The sequence below is a fragment of the Gossypium raimondii genome, chromosome 3, assembly GCF_025698545.1.
Source record: "Gossypium raimondii isolate GPD5lz chromosome 3, ASM2569854v1, whole genome shotgun sequence".
Lineage (NCBI taxonomy): Eukaryota > Viridiplantae > Streptophyta > Magnoliopsida > Malvales > Malvaceae > Gossypium > Gossypium raimondii.
The window spans coordinates 62,896,877-62,917,068 of NC_068567.1; the positions used below are offsets into that span (position 1 = coordinate 62,896,877).

General features: G+C 34.7%; 3 protein-coding genes across 5 annotated transcripts; all 3 read left to right on the forward strand.

Annotated features, from left to right (window-relative positions):
• Positions 1-1,506: 1,506 nt before the first annotated feature.
• On the forward strand, positions 1,507-5,625 carry LOC105795521 (eukaryotic translation initiation factor 3 subunit B). Its single transcript, XM_012625194.2, has 11 exons — positions 1,507-1,780; positions 1,903-2,140; positions 2,236-2,382; positions 2,911-3,039; positions 3,270-3,398; positions 3,475-3,558; positions 3,642-3,766; positions 3,887-4,085; positions 4,172-4,704; positions 4,895-5,003; positions 5,141-5,625. The coding sequence occupies exons 1-11, from the start codon at positions 1,659-1,661 to the stop codon at positions 5,474-5,476; spliced, it is 2,151 nt and encodes a 716-aa protein (XP_012480648.1). The 5' UTR covers positions 1,507-1,658; the 3' UTR covers positions 5,477-5,625.
• An 888-nt stretch (positions 5,626-6,513) lies between these two features.
• On the forward strand, positions 6,514-8,970 carry LOC105795527 (F-box protein SKIP19). Of its 2 annotated transcripts, none has more exons than XR_001134262.2 (3): positions 6,514-6,902; positions 7,679-8,344; positions 8,630-8,970. XR_001134262.2 is itself a non-coding variant. In XM_012625207.2 (3 exons), exons 1-2 carry the CDS (start codon positions 6,547-6,549, stop codon positions 8,289-8,291), a joined length of 969 nt encoding a protein of 322 aa, XP_012480661.1. In that variant the 5' UTR covers positions 6,514-6,546; the 3' UTR covers positions 8,292-8,332; positions 8,630-8,970. The 2 variants fall into 2 exon arrangements, 1 of the variants encoding a protein (XP_012480661.1); XM_012625207.2 differs by having other exon boundaries at positions 7,679-8,332.
• Positions 8,971-16,033: 7,063 nt separating this feature from the next.
• Positions 16,034-18,563, forward strand: LOC105795526 (protein kinase PINOID). 2 transcript variants are annotated; one of them, XM_012625206.2, is made up of 3 exons: positions 16,034-16,250; positions 16,525-17,144; positions 17,666-18,563. In XM_012625206.2, the coding sequence occupies exons 2-3, from the start codon at positions 16,585-16,587 to the stop codon at positions 18,438-18,440; spliced, it is 1,335 nt and encodes a 444-aa protein (XP_012480660.1). In that variant the 5' UTR covers positions 16,034-16,250; positions 16,525-16,584; the 3' UTR covers positions 18,441-18,563. The 2 variants fall into 2 exon arrangements, with proteins under 2 accessions (XP_012480660.1, XP_012480657.1); XM_012625203.2 differs by having other exon boundaries at positions 16,034-17,144.
• The last annotated feature ends 1,629 nt before the right edge of the window (positions 18,564-20,192 follow it).

A 20,192-nucleotide genomic window follows, 5' to 3' on the forward strand; every position in this document is an offset into this window, starting at 1 on the left:
GATAAGGAAATGAAACTTAATTTTGTTTTGTAACTTATATAATTAATATAATATATTTAGGTCGAGTCAAGTTGGGTTCGAGTAAAATTATCTTATTCAAGATTCAACTCATATAAAAAAACGAGTTTTAAATTTTACCTAAGTCCAATATTTGGGTTTCATATTTTGTCTAAACCCTCTTGATTTTAGGGAAATTTAGACGAATAACTCGACCCATTAATAAGTCTAATTTAAAATTCTAACTTCTCATGAATATTCCAATCATGGCAAATATTTTAAGGATTAACCCTCAAATATTGAATTATTTTAATGACGACATAGACACAAAGAGTTCATCTAAAACAGATGTCTAAAATGGAGTGGAGAAAATAAATATATTGTCCATTATTCAGCATGTAAAATAGCAAAAGTAACAGTTCATATAATTATTTGCAATTAATTCAACATTATATCTTGAGTATAGTTTTTGATCAAGTTGTCAGCTCAACCTGATTTTTTAACAATAGTTAGATGATTCGTGAAGGTTGTTTTTGAATGATTCAATTATTCATCTAATTAGTACAATTTTCCACCACGATTTAAATTAAAATTTATTTAAAAAAAAAAACATAATGATTTTTTTTTGTTATATATACCATTATTTTCGTAATTACACATGGTAAAATAAAGAACGAACCAACAAGAGCTTAGACAAGTATTAGCAGCTGGTCCTCTGTTTGATCATTCATGACCAGCCACCCACGAACCCCACTTAAGCCAATTGAGAAGCTTTCCGTTGCAACAACCCAGTTCTAGCTAACCATTTATTACGAGCCCTTCAAGAGAACTATTGAGGCATGATAATCTCGTACACTCTCAGGAAGGAGAATGTTAAAGTAAGACCACACAGTATTATACATGATGACAATTGAGATGCAATAGACCTGCCACCTAGCCGACCACCCAAGCAGGCCTACCATCTTTATTGTTGGTGACACGATTTTACTAGTCAGAGACCCTCCTCTCTCTCTCTATATATCTTGGAGTGTGAGGAGTAGAGGATAAATCCTTCTTCCTCCTTAAGAAACCCCTAACATTGTCCTTACATCATTTTCATGTTTTCCTCATTTTTTTTCTTCAGTTTCTTACTCAAACTCTTCACCTGTCACAAGTGAACCAGAATTCTAATAGTCATCATTTTATCGTCCTTAATAATTCTTTGTATCAAAAAGTTATGTTGGTACCATTGTTGTTGTAATATCTAGGATGGTGTTAATTTGAGTACATTTTATCTTTTAATTTAAGAGATTGAGGTATGATATTGTCGTGGTAGTAGAAATTGTATTAAAAATGTGTATTATTAACCTTCTTGTATATTTTGTGAATTTCGTAACTTGGGCCAGATTTCACAAGGAATGTAAAGTTTTTGAACCCAACTAGGCCCAAACATAGTTCTGTCCAAAAGCAAATGGGTCGTAAAGGATGAAGTTGGATTGCTTCATAATTCTTATTTTTCTGTTCTTTTATTTATTTTAACCCAAAACTCGGGTATGAACCCTAAAAACCCTAGACACAGGAATCAACAAATCCCATAGAATCTAATCCTAAATTGTTAGATTTTCGAGATCTCATCGAACATCACTATATTATCCAGAAAAAGCGAAGAGATCAAGCTCACCATGGCGGCCGAGGTGATGCTAATGAACGAGATAGAGGCGACAGCAGCACAAATGGGCATCGATATGAATATAGATTTCAGCTCCATCCAACTTCCTCCTGGTGAAAACTGTGGCATTATCAGGTATCAAACCTAATTTTCTTTCCCAATATTTTAGACTGAATTTTGCATGTATATGTATGTTGGCGTGCGTGCGTGCGTGTGTTTTATTATTATTATTATTTTCTAATTTTCGTTTTAAACAGTGACGATGATGATGTTTACCACGATGACCAATTAGAGTTTGATTCCGGGTTTGGAAACGTTATCGTTGTTGATAATCTCCCTGTTGTTCCTCGTGAAAAGTTTGAGAAACTCGAGGGAGTTATTCGAAAAATCTATAGTCAGATTGGGGTGATTAAGGAGGATGGTCTTTGGATGCCTGTTGATCCTGAGACTAAGAAAACCCTAGGTTACTGTTTTATAGAGTATAATACTCCTCAGGTTCGCTATTTATGACTTTTGAATTGACTATTTTGATCCTATAGCTTTAACTTTCAAAACCTGAGTTATTTTTCCTTTATTTGTTGTGGATGTAGGAAGCTGAGCTTGCTAAGGAGAAGACTCATGGGTACAAGCTGGACAGAGCACATATTTTTGCTGTTAATATGTTTGATGATTTTGATAAGTACATGAAAGTTCCGGATGAATGGGCTCCGCCTGAGATTAAACCCTACACACCAGGGGTAATATTAATATATTATTATATCAACTTTCTTTCCTTTGTTTTTATAGTTAATGAATTTGATGTCTGTCTTCCTTGCAATGGCTATAAACACGCATTGGAAGTAAAATTGTTGATTTGTTGTTTGTTCTCATATGCATACTATTCTGGTTCAAACATTGATAATAAGCTACTTATAAAGGATGCTTTTGGAGTTTGTATCAAATGTTTTTATACCTTATTCGAGCTTTTTGAAGATGTAAAAGATGTTTCTCCTTTGATTGAGGACAGGGTCAGTGCTGAGTATTTCAATTTTTTTTGTATATCAGTTTACTTGCATTAAGATTTTAGTGAAGTTAACCATAGATTCTTCTTTGAGTGCTATTATCAGATTTTATTGCTATTAGATGTGTTTCTAAGAACTATATAAGTATCTATAGCAAAGATAACCTCAAATCTTAATTCTTTTTTATGACACAAAACTCTCTGCTCTATCTATGCTTCTTAGTGCTTATATGTTAATTACTTAAATATTTTGTTGTAATTGCAGGAAAATCTTCAAAAATGGCTTGCTGATGAAAAGGCACGAGATCAATTTGTAATTCGTGCTGGTACTGATACTGAGGTTCTATGGAATGATGCAAGGCAGTCTAAAACTGAGCCTGTTTACAAACGCACTGTAAGTAGCTTGCTCTTGTATCACTTACAGTGGTTTGCAGTTTGTGAAATTCTCTCTCTCTTTCTTTATATCTATTTGTTCTTTTATGCATGGTGGTTAGTGATCCATTTTGGTATCTTTGACAGAGTAATGTTGGCTGATTTAGTTTAAGCGATTGCTTTTGTTATATACATAAACCCGTTGTCATTGTTTAATGTGCTCTGACTGTTTATAATTGGTCTTGTTTACAGTACTGGACCGAGAGTTTTGTGCAGTGGTCTCCCATGGGGACATACTTGGCAACGGTTCACAGGCAAGGAGCTGCAGTTTGGGGAGGTGCCAATACCTTTAATCGTCTAATGCGTTATGCCCATCCTCAGGTTGGAATTAGGCTTGCTTAAGTCATTTCTTAACCTTGCGAGTCCTCATTTTTAACATGCAATTATATGCGTGCAGGTTAAACTTATTGATTTTTCCCCTGGTGAGAAATTTTTGGTGACTTACAGCAGTCATGAACCAAGCAACCCTCGTGATGCAAATGTGAGGTTTCTGTACAATCTCCTTTTACTTTTTTTACTGTCCTGTTCTGATGTCACTTCTGATATAACCGTAAATGTATTTAGAGGGTTGTGATAAATATTTTTGACGTGAGAACTGGAAAAATGATGAGAGATTTTAAAGGAAGCGCGGACGAATTTGCAGTTGGAGGAGCTGGTGGTGTTGCTGGTAATTCTTGGCCTGTTTTCAGGTGATTCTTCTGATTATCCTTCACGTAATCAATTGTTTGTGTATGTATATTAACCCTCTCCTTTCACCTCATTTTGGCAAGCATTCTTTTATCTAATGAACTACAATTGTTATGTTCTAGGTGGGGAGGTGGAAAGGAGGATAAGTATTTTGCCAAACTTGGGAAAAATATGATATCTGTTTATGAAACAGAGACCTTTAGTCTTATTGACAAGAAATCTTTGAAGGTTGAGAATGTTGTGGACTTCAGTTGGTCACCAACTGATCCCATTATTGCACTTTTTGTTCCTGAACTTGGAGGTGGAAACCAACCTGCTAGGGTAAGCACTTTTGCTCCACTTGAGATGGTCCATTGTGATCCGAAGCTTTGATGTTCTCTAATATGGCACTTGCTTGTATTTCTCAGGTTAGTCTAGTTCAAATGCCCGGGAAAGAGGAATTGAGACAGAAAAATCTTTTCAGCATCAGCGATTGCAAGATGTACTGGCAAAGCAATGGCGATTATCTTGCGGTGAAGGCTGATCGCTATACAAAAACAAAGAAAAGCACATACACCGGCTTTGAGCTCTTTCGCATCAAAGAAAGGGACATTCCAATTGAAGTTTTGGAACTTGATAATAAAAATGATAAGATAATTGCATTTGCTTGGGAGCCCAAGGGTCACAGGTTTGCTGTTATACATGGGGATAATCCAAGGCCTGATGTTAGCTTTTACTCAATGCGAAGCACTCACAATTTGGGTCGAGTTGCAAAGCTCACAACTCTGAAAGGCAAGCAAGCAAATGCTCTTTTCTGGTCACCTGGTGGTCGTTTCATAGTACTTGCTGGATTGAAGGGTTTCAATGGTCAGTTGGAATTCTTCAATGTTGATGAGCTTGAAACTATGGCGACTGCTGAACATTTTATGGCAACAGATGTTGAATGGGATCCCACTGGAAGGTAAAGCCACTAACAATTTGACAACATCTATATTGACTCTACGATTTTATGCTCATTGGTTTTGTGTTTGATTGAACCAAGATGCTTTACTATTAAAAGAAATAGAAATTGCTCCATTTTTTTTTTTGGTTTCAATAAGAAAAGTACATAAAGTTTCTATTCTAACAAGCTTTGCTCTGTATATGTAAAGGTATGTTGCAACTTCAGTGACTTCGGTTCATGAAATGGAAAATGGTTTCAACATATGGTCCTTTAATGGCAAGCTACTTTACCGGATACTGAAGGATCATTTCTTCCAGGTAAATGAATGATTCTACCTAATGTATCATAAACAAGTTCCTGCAGTTAAGATTGTTTATTCCGAGTGTTTGCGCCTTTGCCAGGTGATGATCTCAGTGCTTATTGGATATTTGTTGTTTGTCATTTTTTATTGCAGTTCTTGTGGCGTCCAAGGCCACCATCCTTCTTGACACCTGAGAAAGAGGAAGAGATTGCAAGGAACTTGAAGAAGTATAGCAAGAAGTACGAGGCAGAGGACCAGGATGTATCGATGTTATTGAGCGAGCAAGATCGTGAGAAGAGAAGGATGTTGAAGGAGGAATGGGAAAAGTGGGTTAGTGAATGGAGGCGGGCACAAGAGGAAGAAAAATTGGAGAGGCAAAAGTTGAGGGATGGAGAAGCTAGTGATGAAGAAGAAGAATACGAGGCCAAAGAAGTTGAAGTAGAGGAAGTGTTGGATGTGTCGGAAGAGGTCCTTTCATTTGAAGAGTGAGAACCTGTAGTAGAGGAGCTTGATTCTTCATTATGATGTTGTTGTTACCTTTACTTTTTGATTTTGTTACCGTAAGAATTTTGGGTCATGACATTGCCAAGTTTAGTTGATTATGATTTATTTGAAAACTAGTTAATTTTAGATCAGAATCAGATGTACACTTCTCGTCTGGTTTCAGGTTTCACTGCAAAAAGAGTACTAAGTTACTAACAATGGATATAAATTTTCAAATTTCAACTTTTGCTTTTCTTAGGAGCCCATTTGTTGAAATGTGATCCCTTGATGAACATTTCTCGTTCGATATAATCTGGTTTATTGGCTAAAGAGATGCATACCGTATTATTTATTTAGGTAAATTACATTCAAGTTACTAAACTATTAGTAAGTTTAAGTTTTGGTCATTTGATTTTAAAAAGTTACAAAATGGTTATTGAATTATTCAAAAGTTTTTATTCAAGTCAACTGAATTATTCGAAAGCTTTTATTCAAGTCAATTGAATTATTCGAAAGCTTTTATTTAAGTTTTTTTAAAAAATGGTTGTTAACTTTTCCAAAAAAATTCAACCAGCGAGCTCTAATTTGCGATTCGAAGATTAATATGATGGATTAATATTTATCGATGAATAGAAAATTTGATGGTTAGTGTCGACGATTGGAAAAAAAAACAGTTATTTGAATTTTGTTTCATTGATTCGTGAAGTTTAAAATTATTTGATTAAAAAATAAACTGTAAAAAAGAAAGGAGAGGAGAGTTCAATAATAGTGATTTTAATAATTTGTTACTTAAATGAGAACTTTTAAATAATTCAATAACTATTTTATAATTTTTTAAAATTAAATAACTAAATCATAAATTTATTAATAATTTAGGGACCTTTAGTGTACTTTATCCTACTTTATTTATTATCAGAATATGAATTTCGAAATAGATTTTGTTAGTCATTTTTGCTTTTTGGATAATATCAGGAGCCGACCCAAATATATATAAAAAGTCGAAATGGTTACTATTTATTTATTTTTTATATTCTAACCCACCGAGGCCCAAAAAAAAGCCTCCCGTACCTACTTAAATGGAAACGGGAAGGATAGTTACTCCAAAATCTTCCAAACGAAACATGACCACCGCAGCTGAAACCCGCAATTGGCTAGAACTGCCGTTGGACGTGACGGCTTCGATTCTCTCCCGGATAGGTGCGATTGAGATCCTTAACAGCGCCCAAAACGTGTGTTCTCTGTGGCGGAACATCTGCAAGGACCCATTAATGTGGAGATCCATTGATATGCACAACTTGGGTGATTTATGGGACATGGACTATGACCTTGCGAAGATGTGTGTCCACGCTGTCGATCGCAGCTGCGGTCACTTGCTTGATATCAATGTCGAGTATTTTGGTACTGATGCACTTCTTCTTCATATCTCTGAGAGGTAAAGTTTCTTTCCCCCCTATTTTGTAATCTCTATTTGTTTTTCAGGTTATGCTAATTATCAATTATCAACTTTCATTATTATGGTGTTAATGGAGTGTTATAATTTGATAGGCTTGGTTTATTGATAGTCAAATTCTGGGCATTTCCCAGATTTAGGGTTTCTTTAGGTTCGGTTTCTTACTTGAACAGTAAATTTCAGGCTACCTCATCTAACTTATTTATGCACATCTTTCAATCTTATGTTTTTTAATTAAAATATTCGATTGCCAAAAATTTAAGGCCTTCTCTGTTTTCAATGCCACTTATTTAGCTTATTACTGCAGTTCTTTTTTCTCTTTTAGCTCTGAATTTAGGGGGACAATTTAAGCTGAATTGAGTAAGGCGTAGTAGCATACATTAAACTTTCCCAATCTATTTTTGGTGTTTTCTTTATCGAGGTGCTAGGAGAATATAGGAAGGATAATGATTATTGTTAATATGATTCTTCATTAAGCATCTAATGCTTTGGTGGTTGTATTTGATATTTACTTGTAGATCTGCTCATCGCCTAGTCTTTTGTTTTCGTTGCTTTAACTGTAGTTGATTACTGATGAAATTCGATATGTGTGTTTCAGCCTGAACATTTAATAGAAAGATGATTTGTTGTTTGCATTCATAATTTCAATCACTGCTTATTTTTATTATGTTACAGTACTAAAATGGTTACTCAGTTGTTTGCAACTGCTATTACCTATCATTGCCCATGTTTTATTCTTCAAATGATGCTTTTTGCAGGTCTGTTCATCTTAAGCGTCTTCGAATAGTATCATGCTATAACATTTCAGATGAAGGGTTAAGTGAAGCAGCTTTAAAGCTTCCATTTCTGGAAGAGCTTGAAATTTCATACTGCTCCATTTCGAAAGATGCTCTGGAAACTATTGGTCGCAGTTGCCCTCTCTTGAAATCATTCAAATTCAATGTTCAGGGATGCAGACGCTTCCACTTGGAGTCTGATGATGAGGCACTAGCTATTGCACAAACCATGCCTGAATTACGCCACCTCCAACTTTTTGGGAACAAGTTGACTAATGATGGTTTGCTGGCCATTCTCAATGGTTGTCCTCACCTTGAATATCTTGACTTACGGCAATGTTTCAATGTTAGTCTGGGAGGGAACTTGGAGAAAAGATGTGTTGAACGCATAAAAAATTTGCGACGCCCTAATGATTCAACTCATGATTATGAGTTCTATACGGAAGTTCATGATACTGGGTCATCCGATGAAGATTATCCATCTGGAATTTCAGACATTGACTTTATGTCCGATGATTATGATGATTATTTCGAGTTCTCAGGTGACTCTGATTATGATTTCGGTTATGACTATGATGGTGTGCTTTTTGACTGATGCCATGAAGTGAAGCAGGGGATACTCCTCCAGTGTCCAGGGTAGGGAATCAGGTTATTTAAAAACGGACTGCCTTATTCCTAATACTTTTGCACATTTTCTCTGTATCTGTGTTCAATACTCCATTTTATGTAGTTTTATCCTTTAGGGCGGGAAAAAAGGTTTCTATGACTAAACCATTGTTTTTTGGTTTCTAAGACTTTTTGTGGCGGTCCATTTAGTGAAAAAAAAGTTTTAAAACAAGATGTGTACATACATAATGCCTGGCTTTGGCTTTTATCATAATGGAATGCAGTGTGTTGTGTTGCTGTAGTGATGAATATTTGTGGGTGTTGTAGGATGAAGATGAAAATGGGAGAGCTGCTGCAAATTCAGTGATGTTATTGCAGTTGATCAGGTCAAATACTGCACTTTTGTGTTTATTTTGTTGCATGGTAGGTTGGCATTTGTATGAAATGTCGTGGTCATCGACGGTGACACAAACAGATATTTTATCTTTTGAGGGACCTTTGCAGTTGTGTACATTTTGTTTGCCATACTCTACTATGTATAATATAAGTATGTGGTAGAAATAGATGTTTGTCGAGTTTTAGCTGCGTATGTAAGGGTGCCATAGCTCTGCCCATTTGTGGCTGTGGATAATGATGAATGAAATGAAGGGGCATAGTCGATTCTAACATGTAGGGTACTTGGGCATACTTTCAAAGTTGAAGCAATCACCTCATCAACCCAATTGCTTAGGCCCAGCACTTTATCACACTGGGTCTAGGATAATAATAACCCAAAGTCCATAATTACCCCAAACAAACCAAATATTAAAATAAATTGGATGAATTAATGAATGAATGAATAAAACTCTTATTTTCCTTTTATTCTCGTCCGTGTAATTATTTTAGACATAGACAAAACTAATTGTGATAAGATTTACGAGATTGTGACATCCGAAATGGAAGGCCACATTTTGTTGGAATTGATTTCTTCTACCAAAAATTATTTTTATCAATCTTAAAAGTCACTTGGAAATATATAGAATACAGATAATCCGACCTGGACGGTAAAAAGTACCTTCTATTTTACATCCTTGACTCAAAATATGAATAAATTCGTCTTTATATGTTAAATTAAAAATCAAATCAATATTTTTTACTGAAAATTTTATCTATTTTTATAGTTAAGAATTGACGAGATTTACAGAGTAACCAAAATGGCGTGTCACGTGTACCTCATTCTGGCTTACAAGGATAAACTTTTAACCATAGAAATTGATGAAAATTTTAATAAAAGGACCAATTTGCTCTTTCATCTAATGTACAACAATAATTTGTCCATTTTCTGAGTAGAGAAGCAAAATGCAACCCAACTTTTAGCACAAGGACCTCTATAGTATTTTTACTTGACCCCAACACATGTATAAGGGTTAGTTTATCATTAAGGTTGAAAAGTGCTTTTAAAAAGTTTGATAGTGTTTACCATTGTTGTCAAAAAATACTTTTGAGAAGATAAAATAATTGTTTTAAACATAATGCTATAAAGTAAAAAAAAAATTAAATGATATTTAAATTCGTTAATATTATAATATATGGAATATATAAAATTGAATTACAATAAAATATTAAAAATAAGTTACTAAGTAATTTAAAAAATTGGTTTAGCTTGAAAAGCATTTTTGAAAATTTTATATAAAATTTAAACTATAATTTATATTTATTTAATCCTATACTATTGTTACAAAAATATATATCGGAAGAAAATAAAAGAGTGAAGTGAGGTTGGCATGAGGCCCGGCACTTACCTACTTACGTTGATCCGTCTTAGTTCTTCAGCTTTAGTAAGGGTCGGGCAGTCTTAGCTTTTTAATTGAATTTTATAAACCCCATGGCCATGTGTCCTCAGCATTTCTGTCTATTCTTGTTCTTTCATTTTGATTCCCATTGCTTTCAACCCAATCTTACTTTTATTATTATTATTTATGCTTAATAAATATTTCTCTTTTACACGCACACACACACACACAAAGAAAAAGAATACAAGTAATTAATACTTTGAATCCTAAAAACCTATCATACATATATATAATAATCGGATTATGTCACTTACATGTTATTACATTATAGACAATTGGACCATGCCATATCACAATTTCGATTTTTGAAATCTGCCCCCTAATTTGTTATATATATTTTTCTCACTGAACGATATCACCTGGGAATTATTTCATAGCCAGATCCAATTTAAGTTTACAGAGATTGTAATTATTAATGTTAGTCAGAATATATAAAGCTTCTTTTACGAGCTGAGCATATTTTTGTGTAGAATCCAACACTGCTTTATAAAAAGACTTACCAGACAGTCGAGATCGGAACTAAAGAAACGATATCTTATGTCATGTCTTGTATATTATATTATACTGCCAAGTGCCTAAATATTGTTTCAGAGAAGCTTAGCTGCTTAATTATTGAAGGAACCATGCAACTTATTAAATGTGAGGGCCAACGTTGATAATATTATTAGTTAAAAGGAATTTATATATGCTTTTTAATTACTAACTAACAATACGCATTTGCTTTCTTGGATGCAATTCAAGCTATGGAGTTAGATTGGTTAATTAAGAAAGCTTGTATTTGTTTTGTCTTTAATAAATTATTAATTCAAACTTGTTGATACCAAAAAGCTGCGAGTAGGATAGTGTGGTGGAGATTGAGGATGGTTTGCTTTGTTTAGGTCGGAGCTTAAGGAAAAAAGGTTAGGGTAGGGAGTTGCTAAACATGCTCCCTACTTGGGGTTGAAAGAGTTATTTATATAAGTTTGGTCTCCTTTATCACATGTCACATTTTGATAGATTTGTTTGCCGCTTTCACAATTCCTAATTAGGTGCGTAATATAACCTCACCAAGGTTATAGGACATGTAATGATAAGTGATAATTGTCTTGTCGAAGTGATATTATTGTTAGAAATAATTAATTTATATATTTTTCAAATTTAATCGGAACAATGCTTATAGCGAAAGAGGTATAGTTAGCATAGGTAAGTGATTGACAAAGATGGCTGAGTGAGACAGTCATATATGTAACAAATTTAAATCTTTTGAACAATTGTTTTTAAAAAAATATTGTCCTTCAACCCTCCCGAGTCCCAAACTAATGGTTTAAATCTATGGAGTGGGACAGAATCTAGCAGTTCGATGGGTAACCAGTGATTAATAATACATCAAGCATGACTTTGATTAGATTAAGCGAATAATAAACAACAGCCAATATTGGAGACATCAACCTTTGTCTTTCCAAGAATCACCCCCACAAGTTTCCTTTTTTCCAATTTTGGGTTGTCCAATTCATACATTAATTACTTTTTGAAGTTTCGAACCTAAAATATTACCGTAAACAAATCTAATATTCCCCACACACACAAAAAAAAAAAACATTAAACTGGTGTCATGATTTTCAACCAAAGCATATTAATTTAATTGAATTTCTTTCATGTTGAAGAGGAAGTTTGTTGTGATCTGAAGTGGAAGTGAACACAACTTGTCCGATTGTCGGCCTATCAAAACAGCGGGAATATTGCTATTTTGTTTACTAACTAATTTCACCTTCTCTTTCTTATTACAATCATTTATTTTTTTATTTTATTGCTTCCTTTGACGGCCCTCTAGAAATGAGTTTATTTAATTTACGTGTACACATAAGTGTTGCCGCTGCAAATTCAATGCATTCATCGCGAATCCTGGGATTTGAATTTCTCATTCTAATTAATTTTTATCATTTCCAATCATCCAGACTTGCCATTTCTCATTTGGAAATCATCATCTTATTTGACTTTATAATTTTTTGATATGAAATTACCTATTCTCGATTAAATCAACATTTTTGACTTAGGGGGCATGCTGGACTTGTGACCGAGGCCGGGGGACTCCACCTACATCAAAACAGCTGCTTCGTAACTTTGAATTATATTTTTTTAAAAGGGTTATTATTCTAAAAATTTTAAAGGGATTAAGTTGAAAATTTATCATTTTAGAGGGTAAAATATAAAATTATTATTATACTGATTTATAATTTAAAAAACTTTTAAGACATTAAAAATGAAATTTTAATATTTTGGTGGTTATGATTCTTGCCTGTCATTGAATGAATTACCTCCTTGATAAACATTGATATCATGTATCCATAACACATAGACAAACGACATATCACATTGATTTCACTTAAAAACCTATGATTACGAGAACAAGCATTCCAATCACATCCAAAATCATAAGTTATAACTACTCATCTTCCATAGCAATAGACATTTCTTGTTAATCAGGCTCCGTTAACACACTTACCATACGTAAACTTCGTATATAAACAATGAGTAATCTTCTTCACCCCAATTATCTACCAACGTAATTAATATAATTTAAATCAACATTATAAACTCTATTTATTTTATTTATTACCCTTTAATTCTTGAATAAAACATTTCCATACATTTTATACCTCAAAATTCATTAGTCATGGTGTTAAACTAGAATTAATTAATTTTGCGAATGAAAAACGAGGTATTAACATCCCTAATACCTAGTAGTAATGCTATAGGAGACCGTGGAATATAATAATCTACTATACAATATAGATGCATCTTCTACCGTGGATTAGTTATTATTCTAGGGTTTATTAAAATTATTTAATGAAACTATACTTCTCAAGATTTTTTTAATGGCTTTATAGACGTTATTAAATAAATATTATATGCAGCACACTATAAATTATTAATAATTATATTGAATATTGTTGTACCCCAACACGTTGTTAGTCAAAGAAATCCTTCAACAATAAGTTTACCACTAGTAAGTCAAGAGGTCACCTACAAGTTCACCTTACCGAAATGACTACTCGGGCAACAAATGACTTAACCTATCTTCATTGGGAACATAAAGTCATTAGTCAAATGTTTTATCCTATTAGAGTCAGAGTGAATGATAGGGTTTGTCTCGTCCCATCAAAGACGTCCCTCCCAAGCACTCCATAATAATAGTTAGATGATAAATCAAACATGTTAACACCATATCATGCGGGGTTCTTGCCTATAAATATCTTTAGGAACAATGAAAAAAAGGTCAACCCTTTGAGAGTACTAAGCTTACATTCTGCCATCACCCTTTTAGCTCCTAATGTTTATCTTTTCTTCACCGTCATTCTCCATAATCTTCGGTTCTTCACCCTGATTAGGTGACTCGACATCTACAACAACCACTTTCTTCTTCTCTGTATTCTTCTTTTGTTGTATCATTGTATCAACAAATATAAAATGTTATTGTGAATAATAAATTAATTAAGATTTAAGAAATATTTTAGGAACAATGTTAGCAAAAGTCTTCTGGAAGATTAATTAAATAACATAGAACGAGACTGTCTTGATAACACATGACACGACAAAGACAAAAGAAATAATGTAAATTAATTTGAGAAACGAATAATTAATGTATGAACCGAATCTTTAGTCGGGTCAAGAGGCAGCACATTTCATAACGTTAATTTCATCGCCAAATCTTTCTTTGTAATCTCAATGATAACTTTAAGCTGAAGGTTAAATCTTCTTTAGGTGTTTTAATTATTGTTGAGGATAGAGAAAAAAAAAAAGGCAATCTAGCAAAAATCAAATTTGAGACCAAGTTTAAAGCCTACAAGTAACATTTATTGACCCCCGCCGCTTCCTTTTTAGGTCTCCATCCAAATTGGACCGCATCTTAATTTCCATGCAAATGTAATGCCAATGATGTTTATTTCAGATTTTTTTTACACAAAAGATTTGTATTTTAAAATTATAAAATTAGATTGTAAATAAAATCATAAAACTATATGATTCAATAATATATTCATTGCTTAATTTGTAAGAAATAGGGCAAATTCTATTGAAGATACGTTAATTTCATCAAAAATCATACAATCATTTGATTTAACAATAAATTAATTGCTTGATTTGTAAGAAATATTTAGTAATAGGGACAAACTCTATGGAAGATACGTTAATTTCATCAAAAATCATACGACCATTTGATTCAATAATAAATTCATTGCTTGATTAGTAAGAAATCTTTAGTCCCTACTAAAATTAATAATTCAAAATAAATTCTTTTAAGTTTTAAGCATAAATTTTTAAAAATTGACCCTTAAAATTTATAAATTTGTCGCAGTCTCTTAATACAAAATTCTGTACTTTGCCTCTGTGTATTATGTATTGTTGTTTTAAATGAGAATTGAGGCAGGTAAGTATTAAGGGTAAATAAGAGCAGAAGCAAAGTCCCGTGAATGAGGGGGGGGGTGTTTGAGCTAGCTTTGGAGAAAGTCTGAGTCTCAAAGCGATGGGAGTGGTACAAAGAAGCACGGGCAGCACAGCAGCTCCACTTAGTCGGAAGCACTTTATGCTGGCCTTTTCCACGGCACCCAAGTTTCAATTTCCGCATTAACTTATTCATGGGGCCCTTTCTTTTGCATCGATTTCAAATTTTCCTATCTACTACAACCCAATATTCATGAAAAATATTAGTACTATATACATATATGAAATGAAAGCAGAAATCATGTTAGGCAATCAGGGACTTGTTCCTTTCGAATGGGACCCGAGCTGGAGTCCCATCAATGAAAGGAAGGTCCCCCTTCACTCTTCAGCCCCAACTGTTGTTCCAACAATGCAAGCCCAGCCTTTGCTCACATCACATGTCATGCATGCACTGTTTGATTTGGCCGTCTCAAATTTGCTATCACTCTATAAACCTGTCATGCCTCTTGCTTTCTTCAATTAATTACAAAGATATTTAATAATTCAATCACTGGTATATTAGAGGCAAAGTTGGAATAGGATTTTGTCTGATAAGAAGTATACTTTGTGGCTAACTAGTATAATTTGTGCTTTGAATTAAAAGTGGATGTGTGGATAGAATAAAGCAATTGCAGTGTCAATGTGTGATTTCAGTTTTCTGTCCTCAACCAACGGTACGGTTCTAACTTCAGCTGTCAATGTTAGCCATGTTTTTTTAACATAACCTGCAAAAAAGAAATTATTTTCTGTTTGGTGAATCATTGTCCAACCTTTTACACAATGACTTTAATGCCGGCTTCAATAATTTTACTAGGAATTTAATATTATAATATTACTGTTGGGATATTTATAATTGGCAGTCCACTGATAGAATAATGATTTTCCATTCAAAGGCCAAAAATTCAATGCATTAGAGAGAAGCCGTATTTGCAGAGTTACGTTATTAGTTACGACAAAATTATTTAAAAAGTTGTATTCAATGTTCCAGCTTCTCAATAATTTTGTATGCAGCGACGTAGTATGGTGAATGAATAAAATTGAAGTGGCAGTTAAAAGCGATGCAGGGAGAGCTTCACGTAAGCTGCAGAAACCCCCAAAACTGTGAAACCACACGCGTTTAAAATTCCAAAGCAAAAAAAAGGTAGTCAAGTTAAAACGCAACCTCTGCCACGTGACGAACACCCAGTCGCACGTGCCAGAAACCAAACGCATCGTCCTATCAGGGTCTACCAGTTTTACCACAGGAAAACGTTATAGCCTCATCTCATAGGTAAACAGTAAAATCTCCTATTTCAAAATTTCACACTCACATGTATGTATGTCATTGTAAACCCTAGACCAAGTTGATGGCGTAATAAAAGTTAAAAACCGCTAATTACAGCCTCGTATAATCTCCGTGTCCGTACATTGACAAAGCATAAATACCCCTAACCAACCAACCCCCCCTCTCTCAGTTCCATTTGCCTTTCTTCTCTCAAAGCTAACCAAAAAAAAGAAACCAAAGAAAGTCCAAAAAGGCTTCTTCTTCTTCATTTGTTTAGTTGGGTTAGGGTCGATGATCTTCCTGCGTACGGACTGGGTATTGTTCAGAGATCCTAATTTTCAGGTCCCAGCCAGCCCCTATAACAAAAAAGCCTGTTCTGCCTCTGCTGCTTTCAGTATGTGCATTTAATCCCTTTTTTTTTTTTGCAAGTGCAATCCTTATTTCTTCTATGTTTTTTTTCTCTCTTCATTTTTTGTTCCCTGGGCACCCCATCTCTCCCTTCAAACTCGCTGTGATTTCCTTTTTTTTCTTCAACTCATTGGCTCTTCCCTTCGGCTCTCCTTTATATATTGGCATCTGATTCGATTTACTATATCCTCATCAATAATAATAAAAAAAGGTTCAAAGTTCATTGCTTTCACCCACCGCTGACTTGTTCTTGTTCACAGATTTTTTGTTTCTTCTCTCTAGAGAGAAACCAGTGAGCAAATCAGGGTGAGGAACATAAAATGTTCGAGTACAAACGCAAGTCAGAAAGTGAGTTGAGTTCAGAAACAAGGAATTCATCGAGTCAAAGTTCAATGAGTAGTGAAAGCTGTAGCAGTTTTAGTCGTCTCTCTTTTGAGCTTCTTCCAACATCTAGGACCAACCCAGAAAACCTTTCTCTCAAACCTCACCGATCTTCCGACTTCGCTTACTCCGCTATCCGATCCGTCACCTTCGCCCGCAAAACCGGCCTCACGTTCCGTGATTTTAGACTCTTACGCCACATAGGTTCCGGCGACATTGGAACTGTCTACCTCTGCCGGCTGGCCGACGTGGATGAAAAATGTTGTTATGCGATGAAGGTGGTGGATAAGGAAGTGTTGGTAATGAAGAAAAAAGTTCACCGTGCTGAGATGGAGAAAAAGATCCTGAAGATGCTGGATCATCCATTTTTGCCTACTTTGTACGCTGAGTTTGAAGCTTCTAATTTCTCTTGCATAGTTATGGAGTACTGTTCAGGGGGTGACCTGCATTCTCTTAGACATAAACAACCTCAAAAACGCTTCTCTTTGAACTCCGCAAGGTACCATTTTTTTCTACTACTTCCATAGCTCACAGATTTTTTGAGTCATAACTCCATTGATATTACATTGACATTTGTTGCATGCTTTAATCTGGGTGTCTGTGTCCTTGTGTTGCAAACCCATAGCCAGACTTATTCTAATCTCTGTTTGTTTCAGCTATGCAAAGCCACCACCAATAATAAACCTTATCACTTTTTTTTTTGGCTGCTCTAAAGTTTGAAAGTGATAACAATTATACATGATCTTCCTTAGATTTGTTCTACATGTCGCCTTGTAAACTTTGTTTTATTTCTAATTTACCAACTTGTTCATAAAAAATTTGCTATCATCCTATTTTCTGGATCCATGTCATTGTCAATTTGCCATGCAAGCAGCAATAAGAGTTGCGCTTGTCATCAATTTCTTTTGTTCTCATGTTTGGTAGCTGCGAAAAATTTCTCATACCGTTTTGCATGATTTCGTTTCAATTGCAAAACGACTTCTTTTAAGTTAATAATTTATTGTGTGGTTTGTTTTCCAGATTTTATGCAGCTGAGGTTCTGGTAGCTCTAGAGTACCTTCACATGCTGGGTATTATCTACAGAGACCTAAAACCGGAAAACGTTCTAGTCAGATCAGATGGTCACATCATGCTCTCAGATTTCGACCTTTCACTTTGCTCAGACGCGATCCCAGCCGTTGAATCTCCATCATCTTCACCAGACCCAATGCCGCCACAAAACCAGTCCTGCAACCGTCCGCAACCAACCCGACTCGCCCGCCTCTTCCGAAGGTTACTGCGGTCGAAGATCGAAACACTCGCACAAAGTAAGCCATTCTTCGTGGCGGAGCCTGTGGCTGCCCGATCGCGTTCCTTTGTCGGGACCCACGAGTATGTGTCACCAGAGGTTGCCTCCGGTGGGTCCCACGGTAATGCCGTTGACTGGTGGTCTTTCGGGATCTTCATCTACGAGATGATCTACGGCCGTACACCTTTTGCGGCTCCATCCAACGAGCTTACGCTGCGCAACATCGTAAAAAAACCTCTAGCTTTCCCAACCCACTCGCCTTCCTCCCTTCTTGAGCACCACGCGCGTGACCTCATTTCCGGCTTGTTGAAGAAGGACCCCAACGCTCGCTTGGGATCCAAACGCGGTGCTGCCGACGTCAAAACGCATCCTTTTTTTAAAGCACTGAATTTCGCGCTCATAAGGTCGGTTACGCCGCCGGAGATTCCTGGGTTAAGGCGGCAATCAACGGCATCGTATTACCAACCAAAGAGCGAAGAACAGTCAACCGCCTTCGATTTCTTCTGAGAAACTCAACGGCGTCGTTTGCGCCACATGTTCTGTCTGCTCCGCTCATACCCAATTACGTAAATATAACAAGATAATGAATGAATTTCAATTTTATGGGGTTGATTAGTCGACTCTTTCTGATCACTTTTGTTAATTCAAAGTACAAGAAGCATCCTATCATAATTACTTTTGACTCGTTACCAAAAATTGGACCGCAGCGAAACCTTAAGTCCAAGTACTGGTAAAATTATTTATTATATCTCGTGGTGAATGATTACCCACATCATTATGTTAATCATATTTTCATCTCCACAAAGAATTGAGTTACAATAATAGCAAAAGGTGTAGCGAAAAACAAATTGCACCAAATTATTAAAACTTTTTCATTTATCTTCTCCATTTATTTTAATAATCTACACTTGGTTTTTTTCCTTTTTAGGACAATTACAATTAGTGTTAGGTCCAATCAAAATGTTAGTACGTTAACATTTTTGTCTTGAATTATGTAAGTAGATATAAGGTACAATGGTATGTGCTGGGCGTGTTTGAACATATTTTGCAAAAAAATATATATATTTGGCAAAAAATTAATAAGAAAAAGTTCAAGTCGTGTAGAGAGGAATTTGTGTGCCACAAAACTACAAGAGAAAGGTACATAATAATCTCAATTGGATAATAACATCTAACGACTTTGCACCTTACTTTACTACCCCTACTCATCTATGTATAGTTTTACTAGAAACAAGAAGGAAGGGCAGCTACTAGAAAAAGTAGAAAAAGACCAATGATACATAAATGATTAACATAATTATCAACCTTATCTCCAAACATGAAATGTTGGATAATAAGGACAGTTTAAGTCATTAATTAAATAACCATATAGCAGGGTTTAATGGAGAATGATTTCCAAATTACAAGGTGGATTTCGACAATCGTTTAAGATATTCAACCCCGCAATACATTACGACATGTTTTACCATTAGGCCGGTGAGTAGGGTTGATTATGTTCTGCTCGTAAAGTGAGTTTGTAATAAATAATCTTCCCACCTTTTTGACAAAGGGAAAAACGTGAATTTTGATATACTAGTCGCTGTCTGGAGCCTTCGGGAACAAGTTCAGCATTTGACCCTTGCGTCATGCCATTGTTTTTACTTCTCAATGAGGGCAATTATTTGTGTGTTAAACTTCCCAATGGATAATTTCATTTTATCTATCCAAAGAGATACAAGTAGAATATTACACACAATTTACGTGTAATGTTCTTATATATACATTTTATGTTTGATGCGAATCCATATGTTGACCATTTAACGTACATAAATCAGTAAAATTTCAAATTTAAGTTTATAAACAATGAAAATATCTTTTAAGAGAGTTTGTCTCCCAAATAAATGTAATCAATTTCCTTTCTAATACAAGAACAGTAACCGGAAAAATGTCAAAAAGGAAAAACAATATTTAGCCCCTAAATTTAGAAATTTTTTCAAACTTGGTCCTTGAACCTTTTTGGTATACAATAGTCTCAAAAACTTTTTTTTCCAATTTGATCATTGAATTTGAATTCTTTTAAATGCGATGACACAACTCTCTCTTAGAATGTCACATTATTACACTATTAAAATTAGAGTTCAAGAGCCGATTTAGAAAAAGCTAACAAGTTATACGACTAATAGAGATAGATGAAATAGAAAAATTAAATATCAAAATGAAAAATAGTTACCAAAGGTTAGTTCTGTAAAAAAAACTATATTAATAATTCTAATTATAATG